General features: G+C 39.5%; 2 protein-coding genes across 5 annotated transcripts in view; one reads left to right on the top strand and one right to left on the bottom strand.

Moving 5' to 3' along the window:
• Positions 1-9468, bottom strand: part of ERR (estrogen-related receptor) — a 61974-nt gene extending 52506 nt beyond the window's left edge. For 2 of the 4 annotated variants that reach the window (XM_022085523.2, XM_087352845.1), the window contains exon 1: positions 9324-9452. The gene's annotated coding sequence lies outside the window, so the exon portion shown is untranslated. Of the gene's footprint in view, positions 1-9323 lie in introns of all 4 variants that reach the window. The other 2 variants (XM_022085524.2, XM_022085525.2) reach the window with 2 other exon arrangements.
• A 166-nt stretch (positions 9469-9634) lies between these two features.
• On the top strand, positions 9635-12217 carry LOC110840467 (uncharacterized). Its single transcript, XM_022085520.2, has 4 exons — positions 9635-9747; positions 10074-10686; positions 10995-11132; positions 11490-12217. The coding sequence occupies exons 2-4, from the start codon at positions 10543-10545 to the stop codon at positions 11598-11600; spliced, it is 393 nt and encodes a 130-aa protein (XP_021941212.1). The 5' UTR covers positions 9635-9747; positions 10074-10542; the 3' UTR covers positions 11601-12217.
• Positions 12218-14943: the final 2726 nt, after the last annotated feature.

The raw sequence follows: 14943 nt of genomic DNA, 5'->3' as shown, positions 1-14943 counted from the left end.
ACGTTTTTTAATTGATCATCCAATGGTAAGCCGTGAATGATACAATGGAAAGGATGTGAAAGGAAGTGGTTGTGGTCATTCTGAAAAAAAGTACGATTATACTGCATATAATGTGGAAAGACTGATGAAAACGTTCAGAATATTGTCGATCCGGGTTATCCCCAATTTGAGTGTTAACCATTCGATCAAGATGTTGCTATGGAAAACGTAAAAATTCGACTCTTCATTCTTAAGACAATTTAACATGTTTAGGATGCCCAAGGTACAGTCAGTGCAAATAAATGTCAGGGATTTAAAGTTTGTATCTCGTGAGGATCGCGTTCACTCTGAAATTGTCACATCCGGCCCTCGAGTTAAAAACCCACCCCTGCTCTCAGTTAAACAATACTGCAGATATCAGAGGTCTCGCTCTAAAATAACTTTGGAGTCAAGCCCGCTCTGCTGATTCTCACAAGCAAGCACTGGCCCCTCTCCAACAGGTGACACAATAACGGCGAAATAAAACCATTGCAACGACGAGGCAAGCACAAAGCGCTCTCGCTATGCCAGCCCCAAAAAATGGGCGGCCTGCATTGTTCAGCACCAAACAGCTAGCACCACTGTGAAAACAAACGCATACATACTGCAGTCTGTGCTGCCGCAAATATCACAAGATACACGGCTCGGAGTACATTTCCCTTCCAATTACATTCTCCGTAGTTCTCACGTCAGTCTTGGTGTTCATTTATTGCAGATACACGTGAATCGTGTATTTCGGTTATCAACCTAAACAACAAGATCGAAAATGTGCAATCCATACCGGAACACACACATGGGTTCTTCTAAAATTCTAAACGATGAAGGCTCCAAGCTGAAATACTTTTCAAATAACAATTATTAATAAAAGATTACTTTGAATATTTCCGTCTTCTGGGTTGTTGCGCTGTGTAGTCTGGTCGATGTTAACCAACGTTTCAGAGGTCATACTGCCTCCGTCATCAGGGGGTATTCATCGCCCTGATGACGGAGGCAGTATGACCTCTGAAACGTTGGTTAACATCGATCAGACTACACAGCGCAACAACCCAGAAGACAGAAATCTTCATATTTTAAATCGCCCTGATGACGGAGGCAGCATGACCTCTGAAACGTTGGTTAACATCGATCAGACTACACAGCGCAACAACCCAGAAGACAGAAATCTTCATATTTTAAATCGCCCTGATGACGGAGGCAGCATGACCTCTGAAACGTTGGTTAACATCGATCAGACTACACAGCGCAACAACCCAGAAGACAGAAATCTTCATATTTTAAATCGCCCTAATGACGGAGGCAGCATGACCTCTGAAACGTTGGTTAACATCGACCAGACTACACAACAACAACCCAGAAGACAGAAATCTTCATACTCACCGCTGTGAAAACCTCAAATCTTACAAAGATTACTTTGGTTTCCAACTACAAAAATAATCTGGTCCATATTTCTTCCTTAAGTCCAGTAAATAAAGAAAAACGCGCCAGAGTTACAGTTAACACACTGGACTCGTATGCTTGGGGTCGTGTAATCGAAACTTGGTCAAATCAATATTTTTCACCGCAGCCCCATGTTGTTATTTTACATTAAACAAAAAAACTACGAAACCAAAGTTTTGTATTTTCCGAAAATTAAAACACTGTATGGCCCTATTCAAAGTGTCACTAGTGTTCATCCCCCCTCGCAAGTTCTTTCTCCCGCCATATTGCCATTACCGACTGTAAGAAATGCGATTTTAGGATAGATCCCAATAACATAACGTCCATACCAAATTTCATCCAAATTCGTCCGCCGGTTTTCGAGTTGAATCGCATGGACGGAACAACCTAACCTAACCTGACGACTATCGTCCCGATGTCGACACAACAACCCAAACAAAGCGAAGACGAGCCTCGGGACGCCATAAGGTATCCAAACGCTGACTTGGGGCATAGAAGAAGACAGCCTCTGGACGGCATACTACACAATACCGCAAAATCGACGCCGATAGACGCGACGTGGTCAACCGCCAAGGTCTCTGTTTCACAGAGGAACCTAACCTAATCTATACCAAGCATAGGTAACCTAATCCAAAAGACAACTTCAATTGTTATCCATACCGGACCGTAAGAAGTGCGATCTGTAATTTTCAAGCCGGCGAGTAAGTGTTGCTGGGCAATGTAGTCTCGTAGAAGTTTATCGTCGTTTGAAAAGGGCTTGCTACCTCCACCAAGTGCAAGTACCTATGAAACGTTGGTAAATGTCTACCGGACTACATCGCACAACAACCCAGAAGACAGTCATCTTCACTAACCACCACGTTAGTGCCATCAGAACTTCATTCGTTTTTATTTACAATCGTAGTGAGAGCCAAAAGATATTTTCAAAATTGCTTGTCTAACATTTAAAATTTATGTATTTACGCGAACTTTGAATGTTTTGTACGCTGGCTGTCAGAAATCCCCCCCCCCCCCCGCCCAATCATACTGCCAAGTTATCGAACACAGAGGTCACAAGTTCAAGCCACAGAGATAATTTTTCAAAACATTATATCCTTCAAAACAGCCCTTTCTCTATCACGTGGCACGTCCTTAAAGAATGCAGAGCCCCACTGACTTAATCACGTGATCACCTGGTCAACACCACAAACTTGCAGTTGTATTTTTAAAGCGGCGTTCTTTTCTCCGAGCGATGGGAAGGGGCAAATCGAACAAGAAACCGAAGTTTCGACACAAATAAAACAAAAGCTAACCACATATCTGATGTACTCTGAGCCAGTTCAATCTAATCCAGCCTATTACAACCAATTTCAATGAGGCACATGTTAATAATTCTAATAGGAAATTGTGGTTATCATCATTATCTGCTGAACGGATCAGAATCCTTCCAAGAAGCTGGTGCTCATTCAGTTGGCCAATACAGTCCTCGTGTTTTATTGAACAAGAACGCTCATAATTCCTGTACTTATCAAGAGTTTCTGACATCATACCGCGACGTTCGATAATAATTCGTACATTCAAGAAGATGTTAGCTCGGATAACAGTTCTAACAAAAGGTACGGCTCGATAAGCGCAATTCACTTTCATGGTGTCATCTCTCTTTAATAGGGACTCGGTGTTAATAGGCATTACATAATGACCCAAGGACGCGAAGTCCACATACGATCACATGGGTTGTTCCAACAGCTGTACAGTCTGTCTGAGCGGAGAACAGACTGGACCTACAAGAAGAAGCACCCATCTGCGCAGGTGCACAGCCGTTCTAACACGCCGTATAGAAACATCAATTGACAAAACGTTCTCCATGAAGGGTGTCTTCTGGGTTGTAGCGCCGTGTAGCCTCCATCATCGTTAGTATACAACTGGTGTGTAAAAAATTTGTGAGGTCAACGTCATAGGCGCCAGGTTCTACACAGGCTGGGCAGAGGGTTGGTGTATAAAGTATTCAGTTACTTCAAGCGTGAAGAAGACGCAATTTGTACCCACGTTCGTTTTGTCGGTCAGCATACACAAAAGGCCCTAAGGCATCAATGCAAAGTTTCGTCACGGAAAAATTTTCTCCGCACGAATATTCCGTCTCCAATGTAAATGACGAGGGTGCCTTCCCTGGTACTGGTAGACAAAGCTACCACCAAGCGCTGAAGCCCGCATGTGAGTTGACTCAGTGATAACGTTTAATAGACCCCATACAGCAACCAAAGGCAAAGCTGTCGCTGGAGCTTAAATAAGCACCACGTTATAAGGGAATTCGAAACGCAGTGGACAGAAGGCTGAGTGGGACCCTGGGTCGGTCTAAACGCGGTGGCGGTGAGAAAATTTTCTCCCCCTAGACCGTCCATACCGCAGCCTAGACACCTTTCAGATGCTCTCTAGATCTAAGACTACAACAAAAACATCTCGTCCTTTCTTATATCTTCAATTTTTTATCATGTCTAGCGACGTTGGGCAAAAGTGAATACAAAAGGGGATTCTTATGATTACTATTGTTATAATTATAATTTCAACGTTATTTTGCTCTCCACAGAGAACACTCGATCGTGTTCCTGCTTCAGAGTTATCTGAACTGTCTTCCTACTCAATTATATCGTTTCTGCTTGTACTCTGGAGCGAGTTTTCGAAGTCTGTTCCTGTCCATTCTATTAAGACGATGCAACAATGTTTATTTTCTCGCCCAAGTTTGCATTTATAAGAACAAATATTAAATTAATTTCGAACACATTAATTTTCGGCCTGCTTCCCATGGAAAAGATAACACGTTCTACACTTGAGGTTCTCACGGCGATGAATATGTGGATGTTTGTCTTTTGGTTAGTAACGTCATGTGGACTTCAGCCCTGAAGACGGAGACAGTATATTTCCCCGAAACGTTTGCATCTACTTAAAAATCCACATGGCCTTCTTTTTCAGAAGACTAGAATCGACAAAAGTGATAGCCAAGCTATCTAGGTGTGTCCCCCTTACGACTCATATCAGCTGGCCGACTGCAATGGTGTCTGGTACTAACGTGCCACCCGCGGTCAACTCGCATCGTACGTTTTAATTCCATACACTAATTATACATAACTGGTAACAAGGCTCAATCAGCTCTTAATCGCTGTGCCGAAACTAAATGTCTGGAAATGCCTCTTACTTTATTTTATTTTAGGTTTTCTTATAATCGATGAAATCTATGCGTGTTTACAAGTGAATTTTTCTCTGAATCCAAACATCGTATGTAGGAATATTATAAGCCCTATACTATTTTAAATTAATAAAACACAAGCAGCAACATTGAAAGATGAATCAGAGTAATATCCTTACCAACCGCTTGACACTACCTTAACTAACTAAAAGCGAGGGAAGATGTTTATTTTCAATTATGGACCAAATGGTAGTGGACATCCACTACTGAAGGGAGTAACTCTGACAACACCCGTGGATCTGGCGGGTGATAGAGAAATTTTCTATGAAACCGGAAGTACTGGGTGGAAGCATTTATCTGTACACTTTCAGATAAGACTGGAGGGGCCTAATGCCCCACCCACACTCTTATGCACTGTTGCCTTCAGACGAACAGTTCCGATGGCTGAGCTCTGCTAATTGCTTAGTCTACAATCGACACTCAAGTGAAATTCCGGTTGCCGCTCCTTGCTACAAACCCAAGGGGCACTACACTCACGAAGGTTACAACACGGAGAAATGGCTGTTCCATTTCCAAAGACAAGAATGTCAAGCAACAGGTGATACCACATCAACAGATAAATAATTTGGTGGTCGTTACCACAGAAAGCGTCAATGAGGATCAAACAGCGAATCCGAACTTTCAGACTGCGAGATCTCGTTATCTATCAGTCTGGAGCAGAGGGTCGATGAAATAAGACCAGAGGTTATGTAGAGTTACTGGATTGATGCGACGGACACGCAACTTCCACTTTGAAGGAATTTCTTCTGGGATTATATCAGTTTTGAATAACACAGAAAAATGTGTTTTCCCCTCCAAGAAGACACACTGCAACGCTTCTACGAAAAACAGTTTCAATTAGGTTTACGAAAGTCTGTTGCTTGCTCTGGGTGCCAGCCATTTAACACGAGTTCCTCGTCACCTAGGCAAGATGAATCTTTAGGCTGCAAATATAATGAATGAGTGGCGGACAGCCGACGAGGGGTGGTTTCCCAGCTTGGGGATTGGTGGAGGGTTAACAATCTCGCATCGTAAAAGACTAGCATGTTACGGAATGCTAAACAGTACCTCGAAACTTTGAATAATTCTTCAGAGTAATCTGAACAACGGAGTAAGTAATTTTGAAACGAATCTCAGCGGCACGAAGTGTGTGAAGATGTGCACTATATTCGTCTCGCCCAGTGGCCGGCTCTTCAGATCACGATATTAAATAAAGGCGGGGGAAGTTCGTGACCATCTGCTCGACTATCAGCTTCTGAAGAAGGACTTTGTTGAATATCAATCATCCTGGACACCAAATGGAACCCGTAAACAGGCTATGGCTGGCAAGTCGAATTCAACATAGCAGGTGGTACAGACATTCAGCTACCATATAAAGCGGGGCGGAGCGTTCATGTTGGCCGTGTCAACCCGACAAACGAAAAATAAAAATTCGTGGTTCAATGGTACTGCATGCATTGGAATATACACTAAAAACAGCAAAACCAGTCAGATAAAAATGCATCGTTGGCAGCCAGTTAGTTGACGCTTGCACTATCAGTATGTTTGTGCGGGCGCAATTAGAAGAAACATGGTAGGGTACAGACTTACGAGGAGCAGGGACTGTATGACATTCCAAGCTCCCACGTTAGCCAGTCATGGAATGTTGACAGCTGCTTGCGTTTTTGGCGTCTGGCGTAAAGCTCTGCATCACATTTCTCGCGATTTTTATCGCATAACCTTTATTGCACGCGTGTGCCGTATGGTCACTTGTGCATCATGAAAGATGAAGTACGATGTATACACTAAACTGTCAAAACTTTTCGCGATATACTCCGCCTCGGGACTTGGCCAACACTTTTGAAAAAAGTCATGCACCGCCACTGTTATAGAGTAATGCCTGGCGCAGAGCACACGAAGTAAGCATACCTGGCTGTAAACGCTTTCCTATCGATCGCTGAGCTCCCCCCCCCCCCTCCAAACACACAGCAATTTACGTATCCGCGGTCAGGGACATCAAATAACTCATACCTCCTTACTGGTCATTCATGAGAGCGTGTCAAATATAAACAGACAATGCATAGGGCGATACAGTAAAGAAGAAAACCCTGATCAAAATGATCCAATTGTTGTTAACGAGAGTCGCTAAATTCTGAACGCCCCCAGTCATTATCCGAATGAAATGAAACATTTAAACTGTATCACTGTGCAAGCACCTTCCTGACTTATTCATTATCTTACTGCTTGCTGCTCTGCTATAACAGCGGCATGGCGTCAACTGGCATAGGAATTTCTATGGCTGGTGGCCAATAAGAGGCCTGAAATTTATCGCGACCAACAGGCACGTGTTTAAGTTCATACCATACTCGATGCAAACTAAGTACGGTGCCTATTTTCTTCCCCGTAACAAAAACATGTTCCTCCAACAACTAAATTAAACTACCAAAGCATCACAAACCATGTTTTCTATATTAACTACAAACATGAAGATGGTGCTAAAATTTGAGGATAATGTCTGGCAAATTTAAATTATTAGGACTCTACTAAACCTAAATGATGCACAGAAATGTCTCGAAACTGTATAAACATCTACATTAAAGGGATTTTCGTGTTAACCAACATGTTTGCTTGCGTTTCCAGCTGGCACTATGCAATTTCATAATACTCCGAGAGATGACAGCACCATGCACAATGATACACAAATAACACAAAAACCGACATAAGGGGCTGTAGGATTAAATATGAATAAATCACTCCCCGACAACTTCTACCAGCCTTTTCCCCCAATTAATTCAAAGTTCCTGTTAGGATCACAATATAAACTAAAGCATTTACAAAAAAGTAGGCATCAAAAATTCTTCCCAGAACTTATTATACTGTGTCATAAAATATTTTCGTCAAAAACTCGTCCTCTAAAACCCCAGTGCATCTTATAATCTCGAAACTAGGGTGATTACTTTCACTTCACCATTTGTGAAATGTAACCACAAGGACAACTGGAAATGTGCACCCAAAATTACCAACACAAAATAATTACAATATTAGTCACCCTTGGACAAGGTTTCAGACAGTTAGTTGATTTGCTATAATTTTACAAATACAGAACAACTGCCACTCATAAACGATCGTCATATTCGCAAATAACTGACTGAAGTCAGAATGTTTCACACCTGTGTCACAATAAACCGTTTACAAAATTATGAAGTACTTTATCCATACCAAAGAATTCACAAATACCAGTAGATGTGATAAAACATACTAAAATGTAATATTGAGGGCAGCTGATATGTGCCATCAAGCAAAGAACTCCACCTTTTATCTTCATGTCCCAGTTCTTGAACATTAACTGTAGGTGCCAATCAATGAACTGGACGGCATCAAGAAAACTTCACTACCACCAAACCGCAAACTGCCTTCTACTGTTAATATCAACCTCATATTCATAAAAAAAATATGAATAAATTCAATTAGGGCTTCATTTCTCACCTGGCACTTGGCTGGTCTTTGAGTGTCCTCCAATTGCAAAAAATATGTGTGTGTATGTTTGTATATAGAAATGGTCATTTAGTTTAAAAGTTAAAAGGGTGCCACATACACAGAATGATTTCATAAGCTTATAGTTTTCATTAAGAAAGCAAGTGGCTTAAAATACACCAGCTCATTTCCATACTGTTACAGCAAATACCAGCAGGGACATTCATATCTCACAATCAAATTATAAGGAACAAACAGATTATAGAATATCAGGTGTAAATAGTGTACACATATATATCAATTGATATTCTGGCACACGTGTCCTTTCTCATTATTTTAGGGAGCAACTAAATTAACTTATCAATGTCTAAAGGAGACTTTTACACAAGTCCTTGAAATGCTGTTTACGCAGAATTACATCATTCAGAAGTCAGTTCCACTATAATGATTTCTGCTTCTGAAAATGGATATCAACCCCAATAATAACAAATGCACAACAAATCTAGCATTCATGATTCTATCTTCATCACTTATCTTGCAGCCTATCACAGCAATAAGCAATAACACAATAATAATCAATAAGAACCTTACAAACCAAAGTATCTCAAGCCACTTAATGAACAGCCTGGAAAGAGTTGCCAACAATTACTTTAGTATCAGTAGTTACTTACGAGTAGCATGAGCAGCATAAGTCAAAGTCCATACATGAACAGTATGCACTCACATGCAGCCATGCTAACTTCTGTTTATTACTGACTGTTGCTTTTAAGAGGGTTCATATTTCTAACAGAATATAAGACTAACCTTTCCTCTAACAGCAGATACTAATTCCAACAGCAGAATTATCTACCAGTTAATGTGGAGCATATGTTACATGTTTATAGCATCACATTTATGTAAACCAAATATTACCATATATAATCAAACCAAATTCTCTACCTCAAATAACATAACCCTAATTACAATATGAAATTTCGCAACATGAAGTAGCATGTGTTCTAATTATTTCCACTTTTACTTTTGACTTTTTTTAGGTAAAAGCAATAAACAATTATGTTAATGACGCACAAAAAAATCATCGATTTGGGCTACCGGAGATAATTTAGGACCCGCCCCCTTTATGAACAACTGTACTTACCAAAATGTTGCGGATTAAGTGTGTAACCAAACTAAACACATTAAAATCTTCGAATTTCATCGAAAGAAATATACTCACAGTCTCAATCTAGTATGCTTTCTTCCAATTTGAGTTTCAGCCCACAACAAAGTTACTTTTAAAAATGTCGAAACAAATATTCGTCATCTTTATACACCACATACAATTCTGCCAGATGGCAGCACCATATGCACAGATTATTCCATATGAATCTAGTTCCTTTAGGAGCACAATTTCATGGACCCAAGCTTGACGTTACATAACCCGACATATGCACAGATAGACGAGAACGTCGAAATACGAATTTCAGTGAATGCCAATAACGATTATAAAATGCAGCCCATTAAACCCACAACCACATCTCGCTACAAATTCACCATAGTAAATGTCTGATTGCTACAAGTATCATTCCACTGAATAAACTATATTGAGAATTAGAAATTATAGCTACCAGAGCTTATTTGTTCCCAAGAAAAACAGACAGGTATCTAACTATTTTTGGACTAGTGCTTGTATTTACAAAATACTGAAGGAACATTAAATATCTCATGTGGTTACACGCCTCTTTCAATACTTGGGTGCCAAATTCAAAGTCGCTGTAGGTTTCAGTGGTCAAAATAGTAGTAAAATAACATGAGCCCAGGACTCTTGATGCTTTGATGGGAAACAAACGATAATGCTGCCCAAGCACAGAGAAGGTTAGGATTTGTGAGGTTCTAGTAGGGAACAGTATCTATCTGGTTGATTGCCTTAGTAGCAATAGTTCAATTCTCTCAAAACATTAACTCGTGTGATTTTTATAATTTATAGCTTTCGTGGCGACTTATGAATTCTTCAACCAAGACAATATCGGCTCCGCAGACGTACTATCACTTATGATGAAGACCAAGACGACTCTCAAGACGTCATTTTATTTTACTGACGCGGCTGACTGCCCGTGAAGACTTCAATTAACATGTGGTTTTGTTAATGACCGATTCATGTTCAACTTTGTCACTGCCTGCGATTGTGGATCTGGGCGCTCTTATCACTGAACAACAAAACAGATGGAAGAAGAAACTTGTGAAAGCAATCGGGGCTTGGATGAAACAGCTGAGAACTGCAGGGAGCGTGTTATTTTGTGCACGTCAAACATGTTCTGAACGTATATTGGTTGGGGTTGCGATAATTGAAGTTTGTCGCCCGTTATAAGTAATCAAAACAAATTTGTCTTACACACACAGTGTATTAGTAACATACAAGATCATTTAATTTTATATTGAAATAACACATTGCGAAGATGGGGAGTACTGACAAGGCAGTGATAACTGGCTTTATATGTCGACTTTGTTCCAAGATGAATCGTTTTGTTATTCATATTTATGGCGAAGAAGGGGAGAGAATGCGTCTAGCTGAGAAAATTAATGCATACTTACCAATAACGGTTTGTTTTCTTCCTTCATTATTTTTTGATAAATGGTGCTTTAATAATTTCAATAAACAATTTTGTGTAGGTTATGTAAGGACAAATTATAATCGAGAACTTTTTCCGCTCAGCTCTTCCGCCCTTTAATCGGAAAGTATTTGTTATACCTAAATACTAAGCTACATAAAACGTAGAATGATATGTTATTTGTGCACATCTTAATATCACTTATGAAGCTCTGCTGTATGCACCACATAATGAAGTAATCCTGCCTTTTTATAATGTGACGGATTCAGAGAAGCATAATGCTATGCTTTCATTTTCAGATCAGTATTAATGATCCTCTGCCAAAAACAGTGTGCTTGCCATGTATTGATCTTCTGGAAGCACACCATGAATTAATGGAGCAGTTTACCTGGGCAAGGCAACGTTTAGCAGAAGCAAAGGCCGCAGAAAATCCACAAGTTAGTAGTGTTGGATAATTTGCACTGGTTTCTCTGTTGATTTAATGTGGGGCTTTTAACTCTGCCAACACCTCTACCATTGCTTATTATACATTATTAGAATATTACTGATTGATGTCAATCTAGAACAGAAGTCACCAGCTACAATTCTGGTTTAATTGGATAGCTTTGTTATATTTATGAATGTACAGAAGATTAAATGTTACATGCGTGAGGTGTTTATAGTGTTACACAAGTAGCATGGCATAACATAGTTCAGATATGAACAACCATTTATACAATTTTATGATGTTATGCTTGTAAGAGGAGAGATAATGCATTAAAAGAAAAGAAAAGGTTTGTGTTCTTCTTTTATAGAAATCAGTTGATCCTAGTCAAGCTAGAGATGGCAGCTGTGCTCTTCCTGGTTGCAGTTCATCCTCACAAGAGCAGAGCATGCATGAAATGGACACTAGAACGCACGAGTAGAGTGGATTCAGAGGTACCAATGGACCAAAATGCTCAAAGTGTATTCCAAGTCTTAAAACAGACTGAAATTCTTTGAAAACAAACACAGAAATGTATGTGTATTATTTGAGGTTTTCACAATAATGTGAATATTGATTATTGATAATCTTCTGGGTTGTTGTTCAATGCAGTATTTTGGCTGTCAGTGTTTCAGAAGAATACACTGCCTCCATTATCATGGATAATGGAGGCATACAGCAAACATACTATGTGGTGCAACATTGGAGGTCAATAGAAATGTGTCTTCTGCGCTAGTGGTTTGAAGATTTCAGGAGCATGTTCTGGATGACAGACCTATACAAAACTTTATTATACAATATTTGAAATGTGCTTTCTGTAATAGATTTTATAATTTTTATTGTTTTTCTGTTTAATTTTTCCTGAGTCATATGGTAAAACCTAGTTTACTTGGTTTTTTATTACTCTTCACAAAGATTTCCTGGATAGGCAGTGATGTTTTATGGATGTGTGATAACAGTTTTTGTGAACATTATACTTTATGAAAGAGACAAACTGAAGTGTGCTATGAGTATCAGGGGTGTTATTTTGATAACCCATTATTGACAAAAGGGTAAATTTTTCCAAATACATTTATGGTAATTTTTGTTTCTTAATAAGCACCATCAGGCATTTACATGTAACTTAGGAATAAAATATAAAATAGAATCATACCAAATGTCTTTTACTGATAGATGTCAAGAAACCTGACTTCACCATCTGTATTTATGCAACTTGGAAGCAACCCAACTTCTGTAAGAGGATTCTCCAATGCATATAGCTCATGGGCTTAATGCTGGCTCTGATGTGCCTCAATATTGCTTCCAGTGAACATGGATTCAAAGACACATGGCCCATTTAGTAGTCATTTTAATGGTAGTGTAATTTGTTTGCTGATGGATCAGTAATCAAGTGGTTTGGGTATCAAATATTTGATATATATTATTGCAGACTCTTGTGAACATGGTAATTTACCTTTGCATTCTATGAAAGGGAATTTATTGACTAGGTGAGTGTACTATCAGCCTCTCAAGGTCTCTACTCCATGGAGTTCAACTTTCCAAAATATAAAAATAATCTGTTCTGAAGGTTTCTCACAATGGTGTAATACAATCTGGATTGTTGGGTTTTTAGACTTGTCCATCATCTGATGTTATAATTTTATACATTAGACGATGGACAAAGTCAAAAACCCAACAATCCAGACAAATATGGAAGCCAATCAGAACTTCTGGGTCAAGTTTCTCAAGTGACCTGGACAACAAAGTTATGATCTGCCTATTCACTGATCACTCTTGTAGCCCAACAGTCATAAGAACTACAATAATACAGCTGGGAAAGAAATGTTGCAAGCAGCAGCCATCACTTATTAGAATGAGTAAAATATAAAACAGCAGCAAAGGTGACACAGGGGGCAACTTACATATTCTCACATAGAGCAGATTATGTATGGCTTTGGTCCAACCATACCTGTAATGAAGATTGCTGTCTTCTGGGTTGTTCTGCTGTGTAGTCTGGTAGATTTCCACTAGACTACATGACGCAACAACCCAGAAGACAGCAATCTTCAGACTTACCGCTGTGAAAACCTCAAATCCTACATACCCGCAATCTTGCCAAGTAAATCCTGCAGTGAAAAGCTGCCATCAGTCAAGGACAGATCATGGTCCCAAAGTCCAGCTGCTGATTGCTTTTGTTCAAGTAAGTGATATTTGTCTCTGATTCTGCCATGTGAGAGGTAAAGACGAGATAATTAGGGTATTTGCTTCACTTAAAAACAGAAACTAATGCTAGGGCCAACAGTGGAAGACATATAGAACCAAACATGTTCATGTAATATCACACCTCTCGTAACACAAACAGAAGTCAGATTAATTATTTTGAAGGGCTCCAGACTATTCTTAACCTTACCTCACCCCTGAAAGACAGACAGACATAAAAGATTCCTTCTAGTAGAGTTAACCCCATGATGCTACCAATAGGGGCTAAGGGTGACTCGAAAGGAAGAGGGGTAATACACACATTAGGGGTTGCTGGGGGGTAACAGTGATGTGAAATGTAATAATTAGCTACACCATTAAATGTAGTGGGTGCAGTAGTGAATATGGATGGTGACACCAAATGGATGAGCCTGTCAGCCAGGTCAAACCAACAGGCAGTGGTGGAATTCACACTCCTCTGACAACCTACATCATAGCAGTCACACATCCATGAGCTGTAACAAGATATTCCCAACTGCCTCATGGCCTGTAACTGAGTACTGGTACCAGTTCACTGTTTAGTCAATTCACACTGAAACCAGCTCACCACAAGTGTCAACACTTATATAATCCAAGGTTAGCTACGACAGCTCCCACAAGGCCTGAAGACTTCTGTACAGGCACAAGGACATGATAAACCCAATAAGTGCTTTTTCAGAATTTTTACTGTAGGTTGTGGATATGAGAACTAGTGAAGGATCATGCAAAGCAGCAAGCTTCAGTGTTACCTGACCCAAACCTCCAGTTATAGTAACAAGAGTCAGTGAAAAGGGATTTATAATATGACATTTTTAACTGTTACTCATTTATTCCACAGCCATGGATTACAATCTTTATTCCTAATCGAAGTGAAACAAATATGAAAGCTTTGGTCCAATAACACTTTAATTCATACACACCAGCACCCATACACTCATTTGATCACTAATGTTCAGATGAATTCCACAAAATGCAGGAACCTTTTAAGACACAAATGTGTGGCATGCAACTATAAGCAAACTGATATTGGGACTCAATGGGAAGCCAAAAATATAATGTTAAGTCTTCATACAAAGTTACACCATTTCCAAAATATACAAAAATGATGATGCTGTGTGAAATGAGTGCAGAACTGTTCTTCCATACATTCATTCATAAATTACTCTCCTAATGAAAGTTTCTATTGAGTTGCACACCCTTCCTCTGGCTGGCAGTCATGAAGGTTAGCACTTTCATATATTTCACTATATTACTAAATGAAAAAGCATTTGTACAACAAACGTTCATCCATATAAATGTATGTCATGTGACTCAGCAATGGCACACAGAACTGTAAAACTACACATTCAAATCACCCCTCCCACCCCCCTTAGTGTACTATATTTCGTAAATAAAAAAACTTGTGATATAGTTTTATAAATAGCTCAGTCTCACACTAACAAAATAATTACAACTATATATTTATATCTATGTATATATTCCGTATGTATCCTGTCTCACTGGAGCAGATAGCATATTAAAGTTTCAAAAATGTAGGCAATGGAGAAAAGGCATAAAATCATTCCATT

This window comes from Zootermopsis nevadensis, unplaced genomic scaffold (assembly GCF_977971745.1).
Source record: "Zootermopsis nevadensis isolate Lab colony 2312 unplaced genomic scaffold, Znev_1.0 Znev_ptg000021l, whole genome shotgun sequence".
In the NCBI taxonomy this organism is placed as follows: Eukaryota; Metazoa; Arthropoda; class Insecta; order Blattodea; family Termopsidae; genus Zootermopsis; species Zootermopsis nevadensis.
The sequence above is the reverse complement of the archived record's forward strand: the minus strand, read 5'-3'. Positions and strand labels throughout refer to the sequence as shown.

Bases quoted from the DNA above. Each gene is read 5' to 3' on its own strand.
- LOC110840467 (XM_022085520.2), top strand. From the start codon at position 10,543: ATGGGGAGTACTGACAAGGCAGTGATAACTGGCTTTATATGTCGACTT. The intron at 10,687-10,994 runs GTTTGTTTTCTT...TTTCATTTTCAG, and splicing joins ATGCATACTTACCAATAACG to ATCAGTATTAATGATCCTCT. The intron at 11,133-11,489 runs GTTAGTAGTGTT...CTTCTTTTATAG, and splicing joins AGGCCGCAGAAAATCCACAA to AAATCAGTTGATCCTAGTCA.